Source organism: Lissotriton helveticus, chromosome 8, assembly GCF_964261635.1.
Source record: "Lissotriton helveticus chromosome 8, aLisHel1.1, whole genome shotgun sequence".
Classification (NCBI taxonomy): Eukaryota; Metazoa; Chordata; class Amphibia; order Caudata; family Salamandridae; genus Lissotriton; species Lissotriton helveticus.
In genome coordinates this window covers 1,652,009,857-1,652,024,274 of record NC_136069.1, presented here as the reverse complement: position 1 = coordinate 1,652,024,274, position 14,418 = coordinate 1,652,009,857, and the positions used below count along the sequence as shown (strand labels likewise).

Below are 14,418 nucleotides of genomic sequence, written 5' to 3'. Positions count from 1 at the left end.
TCGCCACCGCTTTCGGGTCTGGGTGCCAGCTGCGATATCTGTCCTACTGATGGTCCAGCCGAGGGGCAAACAGATCCATCATAAAAGGGCCCGGCCTGGACGAAATTCCTCGAATCACCTGTGGATGTAACTTCCATAGACTGGCATCCTGCCAGTGGTGGGAGTACCAGTCCACCACCTGATTGGCTTGCCTAGTAGAGGGAAACAGCCTTTAGTCGGTGGTTCGCACCACGTTGTGCATCTACAACGTGGTCCGAACTACGAACCTGTCTTTACAGCGCGTTCATTTATCCTGCAAGTCGTTCTGAAGACTTGCCTTAAAGGAAGCGTTGTTAGATTAATGTTGGACATGAACTCCAACACTTTTCCTACTGTAGCACAGACTGAAGTCTGGATAGTAAATTATTCCGCTTTCCCTAAGGCAAGTCATTTTAACAATTTGCCGGGTGATGGAACACTTTGTAAAGACAAAAAGGGTCAAGGCCTGGTGGGCTAAATTGCGAACCATAAAATATGATATGGAAACCCCTTGCGGTTTGAAGAACGTCCAGCGGTTGGCTGACCTCACTGTGAAGACAGAGCAAAAGCTGAAGGAGCAGCTGCATAGGAGTGGGAAGTAGGAAAGAGAACGTTCCAGAGGCAGCATTGGGGAGAAAATAGTAATTAGACACCACACAGCAATCTGCATTAATCTTAAATTGAAACTAGTGTAAAAAATTACATTCCAATAATGTCAGAAATGGCATAGAAGCAGTAATTAACCCAGAGCATGTAAAGGCACTGAGGCTGCTGGGACAGCGAAGAAAGAGGGGGCTCGAGGGTGTCTGTAAGAGGTTCTTCAGGGATATGCTGACGTCTGATTGGGTGGACTGTTTCTGTTTTCACAATGTTTCATGGGAAATGTAGTTTTTATAGCTCAAATAAATTATGTTCAATGTCTGCTGGTACAAAAATAAAGAAGAAAGACCAGCCTAATCTTCGTCTCTGGTCCTGAGATAGAATTGCAGTGGAAGCCCACAATGGAATTTATTTGCTTGCGTTGAAAAGATTGGAAGCAATGACAAGTAAATAATTAATGTAGGTTAGATGAGAATTGATGAAATGGGCAGAAAGTGAAACTGAAATTAATGTTATTTGAATTGATAAGATGAGCAATAAATCAAAGTTGGGGAAACAGCCTTTACAATGCGGCGATCACCACGCAGTGCTTTTACCAGGCAGCTTTTGCCACGCATCATTTTTTGGGTCTTTTACCATGCATACCATTACAATACAGGGCAAATATTTTTAAGGTAAGTGTGTATGTATATGTATTTATATATTTTCAACTAATGTGGTCATTCAAGACTGGTGCGCACTTGTAGCTAGTGTCTGCGTCACACTTGACTAACTCTTGTATTTAATTAATCCAAAAATGGCACGGCATGCAGGGAATCCTAGTGTGAAATCTTTAATCCTCCATAATGTGAGCACAAACTGATAACGCCAAAACGTTTCAACCTTGCGGACTTGGTCACTGGTATTGAGTCCTTTCTCAATGTCACCTTTTTATCCTTGACCTACCCTGTCAATTATGATGCATGTTGGGAAGTGTAGTTCACATTTTTTTTTTTTAAAACTGGATTAATTGTGAGACACACTCATAAGTAATTGAAAAGGTAAAACAAACCGTGTATCGCATCAGGCAGTTCATGCCATAATTGTTATTGTGAAGAATCTGCTGCTGAATCTCTTACTTATAGTGTCTCCAACAGGTGGCTGACTGTCTCGCTAGTTATTTCACACGTTTTTATCGCTTAAGTGGCTTTGTAATGTGTCACAATCATATATCATCAATTTTTCCCCAGTAAGTGACCGAGTAGTCTATTCTTGCTTCATCTTCTAGCATAAGTGGCACATTGTTCAAGTTGCACATTCCATTGAGGTTGATTTGTTTCCCAAATGAAGGCTCCATCATATTCAATAATCCATGGGACATAACCCATTGCTAGCCATTGGCGATCATCTTAATCTATCTTTTTTAGTTGTACTTGAAACCTTGGTCTGTTCACACAGGCTCTTGTTAACTTCTTATATCTAATTTTCAATAATATATTTTTCTTTTGTAATTCCTTGTTGCCTCATAAGTGGTCATAGAGTTTCTCCACATTGTTGAGACCATACAGATGTCTTGTCCTTAACCACATGATATATTTTTATTACAATTGCCAAAAAAGTAATGTCAGATTTCCTTCTCTTTCTATTTTAGTAACTATATCAATCCCATAGTAGCTAAATTTTTGCCAGTCCTCTGTGTGTATTTTATTGTAAAGATTGGCAAGTGCGTACGTTGGATCTTTATGTTGAACAGCCCTTATGTGTACGTGCAGTAGTCGCTTTCTCTAAGGACAAGTGGTGCTTTCCCACATATCTTAATCCACAGTGGCATTCAAGAATGTAGATCGCATATTGAGATTCACAGGTAATTCTTTTGCTGATTCTCAGTGTTTTACCATCTTGTCCTTGAAGTCTTTCATGTTTTTTCCTAATGGTTTGCTTCACAAGTCCTGCACTTTATAAAGACTTTCTATGAGTTTTCCAGCCACTTTTGATCTTTTTCAATAGTAAAGTGGCTTCTGATCAGTTTATCCTATACGGAGTGGGCTCTTAATGTAATGGTAGATGTTGTGCCTGTCAGTGGGCCGATGTCCGGATCTTTTTTGATTACTTTTGAAATATTCGTATGATGTCTTCTGCTTCCTTGTATTTCAATACAAGTCTTATTGTTTCTTCTTTGGTTCTGTTATCTTGTTTTGATCCGCAATTAATGTTTGTAGACTAGTGTTATTCCGTGCTCTTTGAAGGACTTAAATTATATCTTGTTCATGATATTTCCTTTGTAGGAATCTCTTTTTGAGTTCCTTATTTAAATTTTTTAGACCTTGTTCATTGGAACAGTTTCTTTTCATTTCTGAGAAACTCCCCATATGGGATGATTTTCAGTAATGGTTGGAAGCTGAAGCCATGTAGCATGCTATTTGTTGAAGTCTCCTCGCTGTATGAAGCGGTTTCTAAAAGATCATTCTTGATATATATTAAAATATCCAGGAAGTTAACTTTTTCTGTACTGTTAGTGTATGTGAATTGTAAACCAAGCTCGTTGTTGTTCAATCCCATAACATTTTTAACATCCATATGTGATCCACAGCAAATAATGAGTGAACGATTAGTTTTCTTCTCCCCCCCCCCCCCCCCCTACCTCCTTCTCCCACCAACCCATGGTTAGGCTGGTGTAGCCAGAAGAAATGAAATGCCCATGGCAGTTGCACAGTTTTGTTTGAATATTTCGTGATTAAACATAAATATGTTATTGTGAAGACCCAGTTTAATCATTTCCATGAGCATCATTGTGTGCTTGAATTCTCACATATTGCCTTGTTCTAATTGGCATTCTGGACATCCAATTTCATGTTTTATTGATGTATAGGCAGATGCTGTGTCTATAGCTATTGATAATTAGTTGTGTTGTCATCTTATATTGTTTAGGATTCATAGTAAATCTCCGGATCTTTAATGTAGGAGCCCAGGTTCCTAACTATTGGTGCCAGATAATGATCATTCTCATACAGTGAGTCACAAGCTGATACAATTGGTCTCCCGTGAGGGCTTGTAAATGTTTTGTGTATTTTAGGCAGAAAAGAAATAGTGGCCATTGTTGGGTTTGTCTCAAAAGCTTATATTCTTCATTTATGAATCCTTCTGTAGCCAACCTTTTCATTCCTAGTTGGATTTTTATTTGTTTGAAAAGAAGAACTAATAATACTTGTACTAACGTACAACAAGGAAGCAGAAGACAAATATTCCAAAAGTATTGGCACATAATAAAAATGATCTCCCCTAAAGGATGAACTGATCAGAAGCCACTTGTATTGGTTATGCATGAGACATTGTACATAGTCGAAGGCATTTAAATGTTGAACTGAGTATTGTACAGGACACTAAAGTCCCACACAAAACCACCTTGAACAGCAAAGAGTTGTTGAAACTTTTTTTTTTTTACCCCCCCATAGATTCCTTCTGGAATCGGAACTCCTTCGAGACGGATTCAGATTTACCAGCTGGATGGATGAGGGTGCAGGATACATCTGGGACCTACTACTGGCACATCCCAACTGGAACCACACAGTGGGAGCCTCCCTCGACACAATGCAATGGCGATGGGACTCTGAAACAGTGCACCGCCTCAGAAGGCAACACTCCATCCGAGGAGCAGCAGGTGAGAACATGTGGCCACCAGGAGCTCTGAATTCCAGAGCCACTAACATCTTGGCATCTTGTTTAATCTCAAGTTTGAAGGGATGCATCCTTCTGTGTTCACCCACAGCTCATACTAATCTATGAACCCCATAAATGTATACAAACCCCAAGGAATCCACGCCCCTGCCAGTGTGAGCCTTTAAAGTGTACTGCTGCCACAGATACATGTGTTTTGTTTGTACTTGGTGTATGATCTTGATGAAGCTATTTCTGAAAACTGATGTCAGCAATATTGAGAGATGCAGTAAGTCTACAGGCACCTCCTGTACTTGATGCTCGTTTATCCTAAGCATGTAGAATCTAGGTCTTGCATCAACCCTTTCTTCTATATAACCGGTGCATGCTTGAGCCTATTGAGGACTTTGAAGTGGAAATGTTTATTTTCATTTTTCATCCATGCCCTTCCCTTGTTGCTCAGTTGCCTCCAGTAATGCCTCTCCTACTATATGTTTCTGCTTTGTTTATGGATTTTGCTCCCTCAGAGACATGGTATCCAGCGAGTAGGTATGGTTTTATTGCATGATTTCACAACAGCCAACATTGTTATGTTATGTTATGTTATGGAAATTTATTCAGCGCACAGCTGCCCCAGCGAAGGGGCGTCCTGGCGCTGTTCCCAACGTCCTTTTGACACCTCTAGGAGCTAGTGTTCAATGAGGATTTCTGGCAGTGTGAGCATGTGAGCATCATTAGTCTTTTGTACAATGAAAGCCTTCTCCCGCCAGTTGCCAATCGTTACGGCTTGAAAAGTCATGTACTTACCACCTTCACACCTATGTGTGAATAAGCTTGGACTGCCTCTTTAAATATCTAAGTAATGTTTGTTTTACTTCATGACCTGCACAGGCTGGTGTCTTCATTGTATTTAGTGGTCCAGTTGTTGACCAGTCAGGTAATGTCAGAGAGCTGTTCAGAGTTGCAGGATTTATAGCAGAAGGCACAGAGTGTAACAGTTGTGATAGCAAAATTGTCATGTGGCAAAGCCAAACGCCCGGGCGGCAAAGAGTAGTAGTTGTTTGGCAAAGGTAATGGTCACATGTGTCTCCTATTGCCATGTTATGATGACAGCAGATTCTGACAGTCATAACGGCAAAGGGGGGCATCTGTGGTGAGAAAAGACAGTATGGCAGTGATGATGGCATAGACTGATAGTCGAAGCGACACACTGCTATGATGACAGAAGGCATTGTCCTGGTAACAGAGGATGATGGTTATAGGATTGACATACTGTGGAGAGTTTTATGAAGTCTTTCTTGCGGTCCGTAGGCACAGTATACGTAGGCAACAATAAAAAGGTTTTGTTAGTCAACAGGGGTAGTTAGCTGCCATCTTCAAAGTCTTCATTTAAAAAAATTAAAAAAACCTTTAAAAAGTAATTTCTGAAAATCATTCTCCGATTCCAGAAGAGGTTCATTGCAGTTTCACTTCAGATTCAGTGAATTTTTCCACAACCTTCTTCTCAGTATGTAGTACACACACTTTAAAAACGTAAACTCTTTAAACCCTACTCCACATCTTTGCTTTTACAAAGATAGAAGTAGTTAAACTGATGAGGCATATTTTATTATCTTTTTAGAGGCTGTGAATGGGCCTTTTTCGTAGTATATCCCGCTCCCCTTTCTATAATCCCTACGACTTGCATGAAGAAAACCAATCTCCAGATTGACAGCTGACTCCACTTGCCATGGAGCCGTGATTTCCCTGACAAAGGAGCATTGGCAAAGCTAGAAAGGTCTTGCTTGCCTTTTAGTTGCGAGCTACACCTATTGTCTTTGCTACAACAGTTGGACTTACTAAATGTCACCAGAGGCTTGGCAGCAGGCTCGGAGGAGCTGCCAGTCTTGCTGAATTTGTATTTCAGCAGCAGCAGGTGAGCTGCCAGGCACAGTGAAGCTTATCAACCACCCAACAGGAGTAGCAAGGAAGCTGGGCCTGCTGAGGGTGGTTACTAGGGACACCAAAGAGTTGTTCCTCTCATGGAAACTAAAGCTACAGACCTTTGGTGTCCCTAGCAGCAACATCATGTCCCTGTAGTTGAGTGACCTGCAGCATCAAACACAGAGGAGATGCAGTAAGGATGTAAGGAGTTAAAGGAAGTCCCGATGGAGCAGCATGAGGAAAGCGAGGTGGGTCTATCGCAAAAAGAGCTGTTAAAACTGCCTCATGCCCAATTACCTGATCCATACTGGAATCTCAACAAGACCATGCAAGCAGTGCTGTGTGGTTGGCAAACAGCCCATTAATGTAATGGAAATATACAGAAATGCTAATGGCTGATGGGTATGACCTAGGCAATCTCTTTGTCTAAAGAGTTTTGTTTCAGAGTTACAAAATACATTTTGAATCTTAACTCATTCATTCTTAAATGTTGGATTTTTACTTCTACCATTCTTATTTGCCTGTTGTCCCTTGAAACGTTTGTACTCGCCCCTGTGCCTCAAGGATCTCCTGACTTTTACCTTGCGCATGGGACTTGGTTCTTTCCTTGTCCATACAATCACTCTTGAGGGTCTAAGTTGTCCTTTCTTCAAAGTAGTCCGCTTGCATCCATGTAAACCAGCTGTAGCCTTCTAACTTGTTTTCTTGTTTGTTTATGTTGAAAGTTGGGTATAAAGCCTTTGTGGCATAAATACTTGAAGATAGTAAAATATTATTAGTAATGTATTGCCTTGACTGCTTTGTGTGGATTGAGAATGTGCAACAGCAGCTAGAATTATGAAGCTATTTTAAGTCTGACCTTGAACACTTTTTGACAGCAAAGGATTATTGGAAGCTTGCGCAAATAAGTTGGTTTGCCTCACTCAGAGCTGAAACTCTCTCCTCAATCATTTAATCAGGGAATTGTAAGCGCGCTACTCACCCGTGAGGGTCTCAAGACGCTGAGGGGTGGGGGGGCGCAGATCTGTTTAGCCGAAGAGCCAGGTCTTGAGAGTCTTCCTGAAGTTGTTCAGGAAGGGGGGCGTGTCTGATGTCTGTTTAGCCGAAGAGCCAGGTCTTGAGGGTCTTCCTGAAGGTGTTCAGGGAGGGGGGCGCTTCTGATGTCTGCCGGTAGCTCGTTCCAGGTTTAGCTGCAATGTGAGAGAGCTGAAACTCTCTGAGAACCTCAGAGCTGAAACTCTCTCCTCTGTCCCACCCTGCACCTGTAGTTGCCCATAAGTTACATCGGCAAGAACAGCACTGAAAGGCTCATCTCATCTGTGTTTCCATAGTCCGTTATGAAGATGTTTGAAGAGCAAAAATCCTTTATGTAACTTTAACAACATCTATTTAAAAGATTAGCCCTATACCCAGCTATTTCTGGCCAATCAGTTTAGACATTTAATATTTCTATCTTGAATAAGCTCACATTCTTATTAAAAAAAAGCTCACCTAAACAATTTTTTTTCCAAAAAGCACGGCCTTGTCCTTGGACCCCAACAACTATTGTCCCATATCCTGGCGTCCTCTCCCAGCAAAAATAATTGACAAAGCTTTGAACTTACTACTATCTACTTTATTAGTGAGAACGACTTGCTCGATTCCTCTCAATTCGGCTTCCGTAACCAACATAGCACCTGAGCAGCCTTTATAGTGGCAACTTAAAGACTAATAACAATCATCAACAAAGTTAACAACACTCCCCATCTTCTTTTAGTTTTCAGCATCGTTTGACATAGCCAATCATAACATCCGCATCAGTCACTTACACAGCTGGGCATTTGCACTTCTTGCCTCTTTTCTCTCGCACAGGAACAACAGGTAGCCTTAGATCCCCCATATCTCAGATTTCTTCACTCTTTCTTGTGGGATCCCATGGGGGGTGTCTCTCAGCCCCACTTTATTTAATTTGTATATTTGTCGATTAGCTAAAAAGATCAAATCTTTCGTTTTTTCCGTGGAATCGTATGCAGTCGATACAAAATTGTCTCAATATCTGGCAACCCTTTCTCCCACTGCCTTACAATTCAAGACCTGTATGGTAAGCATAAATAATTGGATGATTGTGAACTGCCTTCGACTTAATTCAGTAAAAACTGAGATTCTTTTGTTTGTAACAGCCTCTGGTCTTCCTAATGGTGGCCACAAGAGCCTGGCACTCCAACTACACCTGTAGACTAGCTCAGAAAAATTGGGGTCATCTTTGATAAAAGACTCACATTTGCAAATCAGGTAATTCAAATCACTACCTCTGTTTTTTATCTTTCAAAGAACCTCAGGAAAATCCTTCCTCACACCCCTCCCAACATCCAAAGATCAGGTGTGGCAACTTTGATTTTCTCTAAATGTGATTATTGTAATGGACTATACATCAGGGAAATCTTTTTGGGATGGTAAAGGTTTTGTTGTGAGTACCGCTAAACTGTGGAACTCTCTTCCCCTCGACCTCAAATGTTCTGAAAATCTTGTGCAATTCATAAAGGCCTTGAAAAATGGCTTTTTACTTCCTAGTCTAGCTTTGTAATTCTCGTTCATCGCTCCTAGAGCATAGAATGGCCTCCCACTCCCAATCAGAGCCGCCTCCTCTCTTCTTGAATTCTTCAACAAGGGCAACCAAAGAGTCGTTCCTCTAATGGAAACTAAAGCTACCTACCTTTGGTGTTCATAGCAACAACATCATGTCCCTATTCTACAAGTTTGGTCAGACTCACTTTGGAGGATTTGTTTCCCAATTTACAAATGTAGAAAAGCTGAACATCTAGACACTGCCTCTTTACTTCTTTGATTTTTATAGGTTCTAACTTTTTGAAGTATCAGAAAGATCTCCTGGAGTGTGTTTGGAAGTCTTCTATGTGCACTCCTGTTTGTATGTGATGGACAGTCTTCTGAAGGACACCAGAAACAATTGTTGACTTTTTTGTTTTTCTTTTATTCACCTGGAAAATGTATTTTTTTTACTGGCGGCAAGTTCCTTTGTCCGACTCCACTGTTGAATGTTTGGATATCCCGTTCCCTTTGCACCCTGGAGGGGCACCTAGTTCTTCCTGTTGCAGGAGTAGTCCATTCCCTCCTACTTGAGAGATTGTGCGTGTTTTGTATGCATTTTCCTTCAAATTTCCCATACTTATATGCTTAGTCCAGCAGATGATGCACCATAATAGTTGTTGTACGTTCCATCTGGTAGTTTACATTTCTGAGAATGATTGAATTTAAGCATGTGGGTCACGTGTTTGCACTCCCAAGTTCATCTGAAATGTGCAAGAAAAGTATTTTGAAGATGCACATTGGAGCTAACCTTCCAGATCATGCAGGTTTGGAAAAGATTGTGACATCACCGGCTTCAAATGCAGCAGGGTCAACATAAGTATCAGCTGTTTTACATTTTTCTGGAAGTGCAAGGGTTAATGCTTCACCGATCAAGCAACATGAGATCTTTTGTGAAATTTGCTGGATTGGGATTGTTAGAAACATGAAGAGACAACATTGGAAGGCAGCAAGGGGTAACTCGCTTTCTCATGAACTAAGCCAGGCTTGGACTGAAACTATGAAGGCTTTTAGGACAAACACTATTTCTAACTGGGGATATGCCTGTGCATGTAGGGAGATTTATACTTCGATTGAAGGTGTTTCTTCAAATTGCTCCCCTCAAGAAAATAAAAGCAGTTCGTTCAGGATCAGCCGCAAAGTGGGTTCATGATGAGCATCTTTCTTTGAAGCTCATGTTGTAGGCCCCCTGCTGGCACTCAGCCTTCTGTCCACAAGTTGTGCTTAGTGTGGAAGATAACGAAGAGCGTGTGTCCGCTCTCAGAGCTTCTGTACCCTTCTTCCTGTCAGTTGTACCGACGCCTTCATCAGGCATGGTCATTGCTGTAGACTGGCCATTCTGCATGTGACTCGCCCTGCCATGATTGCTCGGGGAGCGGCAGGCGTTTTACCGTGCAGATCAAAAGTGTTAGTCTTTTAGGCTAAAAGCCTATATAGGACTCTTGGGTGTAGGGCCCGAGGGCGAGGCTTAAGGAAGTCACTTAGCATTCAGGCCTAACAGCTGCCTATAGCATCCGATGCATAGAACAGCAACTAAAACAGTGACAACAATCAATATATGCAGCTGGAAGGCATCAGGGGGCCTCAGGAGGCTCAGGGTGGGGGTAGAGACCATCGGACTTCCCCTCCAGCCCCTTAGGGACACTCGCCTGCCAGCAGGATTAGTGACCTCACTGAAGAGGGTAGGCCTTATCCTGAATAATTGCCCTCAGTGAATTAATCCTACGTGACCAGTGGTATTTTTGAGTGGTCCTGATCAGCCATTGTTTCTGAAGGGCTTTAAATGAGACCCCCCCCCCCCCCACCCCCCCCCCAGGCGTTGACTTAGCCAGGTATAGTGACGACTCTGGGTTTATGGGGCCTCTGGGTTTATGGGGCCACTGTCTTTCTGAAGCCCTCGCTTACATAGCCATGCCTTGAGCAAAGCACAGAGGGTCTCCGATAGGCATTTACTGCCCCACTCATACCATGGGAAGCCGTGAAGGGCTGCGGGCTGTGAAAGTAGCGGGGTGTAAATTTTCGGCTGAATTTTAGCCAACATGTGAGCGGAAGAAGTGAGTTGGACTCACTTACTCCAGAGGAGCTAGAGGGGAAAGGAGTAGGGTTTACCTATTCTAAAAAATAGTAAAATATGGAGCTAAATTACTCTTTGCCTCAATGTTTTTAGAAATTGGGAAAAAATCTATAAAAATGAGCACTACATATTCCACTTGTCGTGATACGCTAGCATGTGGTTCAGGGAGAAACCATGCAAATACCCCCCTTCAACCCCTCCCCAAATTGCCTCCGTTTCTTTGTTGTAAGGAACATTTTCAGTCCAGGGAAGAGGGGCATGGGGAGGGCAATAGATTCCTCGATAGTCGCTGAGGCTGAGAGCCTCCGAGCCGCCCTGTTCCGGGGAGTCCCTGTCAGAGAACGGCAGGCAGTGGCAAGTGTAAGTGAGGCTGGTACTCACTTCAGCTTCCAGGGCTCCTAGAAGAAACCTAAAGATGGGTTTGTGGGGTGGTCCTACAAGAGTCCATCCAGTGTAAGAGAGGATCCCTGTCAGGTGTGTCGGGCCCCACATCAGGTTAACCTTCCTGTAGAACACAGCATCCACACACGTGTAGTGTGGTCCTGTGAGACTTCCTTTGAGAGCCTGTCCTGGCTGGAAGCACCCCTTGGTGAAGAAGCGCCAGCTATGCCTGCGCCTGCTCCTGTAGGCCAAACTCGGTGGTGATGGGCCGCAGGGGAGAGCAGTGCCGTGTGTGTGAGGCAGTATTCAAGATCCTGCATAAGAGTGGTATTTCTGTGGCAACCCGAGAGCATTCATACTTCTTTTGAGAGGATGGTGTTAGCATGGATGCCCACATGCCGTAAGTTATTTTGCCACTCAAGAACATATTGTTGGTCCTTTCATTATGGTGGTAATTCTTGGCACATTGTGGTCATCCACTGTGCAGCGGTGCCCAGCCCTGGCATAATGGTGCCAGTTTCTGTGCACTGGATTAATAGTGGTCATTTTTGGAATACTATGCCCAGTCAAGGCACAACCTCACTTGTTAGCTGACCCTTCATTATAGTGGTCATTCAAAATATAATGCGGGCATGCATGCACAGGGCAGGTTAACCTCCTGGGAGATAGAGCGATGAACAAATCTGCATGGCATGGGTCGATTGGGGCCACATTGGGATAAGGGTGGCCCTGGTTTAAAGGAGGTAATGTTGGCAGACCGTCTATTATGGTGCCAGGGTTTGAATGGAAATAACATTGAATACTTTTAAGAAGGTCAATGAAGTGCAAATGAAGAATGTAAAGCTAGTGTACATGCTTAGCCAATCCGCGCTCCAAAACCCAGGAGTAGGCATATAGGCTTTATCTCCTCTGAGTGTTGGAGAGAGGTTAACTTTGGCGCTTTTTGATGAATCTGTTAAAGATCTGCCACACATTTACCACAGTCTACACAGTCTGTGTGTAAAGTGAAAGACATGTTCTGTGCCTAAAGCTTCCGGTGCAAAGCCCATGTGGGGTTGGACCACGATCTGAACTTCAACCAGACCCTGCCTTCAGCGCTCTTCTCTTCCTAACATGTGTCCAAGTAGGGGCTGGCGAGAGGCCACGGTGCAAAGCCAAAGGCCCATATGCGGCTGGGCCAGGATCTGGACTTCGACCAGGCCCTGCCTTCAGCGCTCTTCTCTTCCTAACATGTGTCCAAGTAGGGGCAGGCGAGAGGCCACTGTGCAAAGCCAAAGGCCCATATGCGGCCGGGCTAGGATCTGGACTTCGACCAGGCCCTGCCTTCAGCGCTCTTCTCTTCCTAACATGTGTCCAAGTAGGGGTAGGCCAGGGGCCACTGTGCAAAGCCAAAGGCCCATATGCGGCTGGGCCTGGATCTGGACTTAGACCGCACCCTGCCTTCAGCGCTCTTCTCTTCCTAACGTGTCCAAGTAGGGGCAGGCGAGAGGCCACTGTGCAAAGCCAAAGGCCCATATGCGGCTGGGCTAGGATCTGGACTTCGACCAGGCCCTGCCTTCAGCGCTCTTCTCTTCCTAACATGTGTCCAAGTAGGGGTAGGCCAGGGGCCACTGTGCAAAGCCAAAGGCCCATATGCGGCTGGGCCAGGATCTGGACTTAGACCGCACCCTGCCTTCAGCGCTCTTCTCTTCCTAACATGTGTCCAAGTAGGGGTAGGCCAGGGGCCACTGTGCAAAGCCAAAGGCCCATATGCGGCTGGGCCAGGATCTGGACTTAGACCGCACCCTGCCTTCAGCGCTCTTCTCTTTATAACATGTGTCCAAGTAGGGACAGACACAAGGCCACTGTGCAAAGCCAAAGGCCCATTTGGGGCTGGGCCAGGATCTGGACTTAGACCAGACCCTGCCTTCAGTGCTCTTCTCTTCCTAACATGTGTCCAAGTAGGGGCTGGCGAGAGGCCACGGTGCAAAGCCAAAGGCCCATATGCAGCTGGGCCAGGATCTGGACTTCGACCAGGCCCTGCCTTCAGCGCTCTTCTCTTCCTAACATGTGTCCAAGTAGGGGCAGGCGAGAGGCCACTGTGCAAAGCCAAAGGCCCATATGCGGCTGGGCCAGGATCTGGACTTAGACCGCACCCTGCCTTCAGCGCTCTTCTCTTCCTAACATGTGTCCAAGTAGGGGCTGGCGAGAGGCCACGGTGCAAAGCCAAAGGCCCATATGCGGCTGGGCCAGGATCTGGACTTCGACCAGGCCCTGCCTTCAGCGCTCTTCTCTTCCTAACATGTGTCCAAGTAGGGGCAGGCGAGAGGCCACTGTGCAAAGCCAAAGGCCCATATGCGGCCGGGCTAGGATCTGGACTTCGACCAGGCCCTGCCTTCAGCGCTCTTCTCTTCCTAACATGTGTCCAAGTAGGGGTAGGCCAGGGGCCACTGTGCAAAGCCAAAGGCCCATATGCGGCTGGGCCTGGATCTGGACTTAGACCGCACCCTGCCTTCAGCGCTCTTCTCTTCCTAACGTGTCCAAGTAGGGGCAGGCGAGAGGCCACTGTGCAAAGCCAAAGGCCCATATGCAGCTGGGCCAGGATCTGGACTTCGACCAGGCCCTGCCTTCAGCGCTCTTCTCTTCCTAACATGTGTCCAAGTAGGGGCAGGCGAGAGGCCAGGCGTGCGCTGAAACCCCCATCTTACCCACAGGCGAAGCTCTTGTGCAGGGGGTGATGGCCACATGGTGGCCGGGTGCTCTTGCACTCCGCTCCTGCTGTACCTGCTCAAACACCTTGTGCCTTCATTGGGGTTTCCTGCAGGACCAAGCGTGGTGTCACTTCCTTTGTCTAAGTGTGAAAGTATATTGCTACAAAGCTCCAAATATTCACCTAAAGAACATTTTTATGTTGGAATTATGGAACTCAGCAGTGTGATGTGGGCTGTGAGCACACACCTTGTTTAAGATTTGTTTGTTTGGTGGGAGTTATCTGAAGCTTTGGGATGCACTCACATCCTTGGGATGCTCCTCCCAATGTATCCCCCAATACTTTTTTTTAGGACGGATTCTATGGTTTGTCCCTGGCACCCTGGTCTATCCTGTCCAAGGTCCCAGCTGACAGCCTGTCGAGGAAAATATGACCTTTCGAATGTGTAAATGTAAATGTGGGTGTACTTGTAAAGCGCACTGCGACTCCTTGACGGAGTATCGTGGCGCTGGAGACC

General features: G+C 44.8%; 1 protein-coding gene across 5 annotated transcripts in view; it reads left to right on the top strand.

Annotated features, from left to right (window-relative positions):
- Positions 1-14,418, top strand: part of APBB1 (amyloid beta precursor protein binding family B member 1) — a 295,415-nt gene that overhangs the window by 164,692 nt on the left and 116,305 nt on the right. For all 5 annotated transcript variants that reach the window (XM_078658717.1, XM_078658716.1, XM_078658720.1 and 2 more), the window contains one exon: positions 4,050-4,255. In XM_078658717.1, the coding sequence (XP_078514843.1) occupies positions 4,050-4,255 (206 nt within the window). The remainder of the gene's footprint in view (positions 1-4,049; positions 4,256-14,418) is intronic.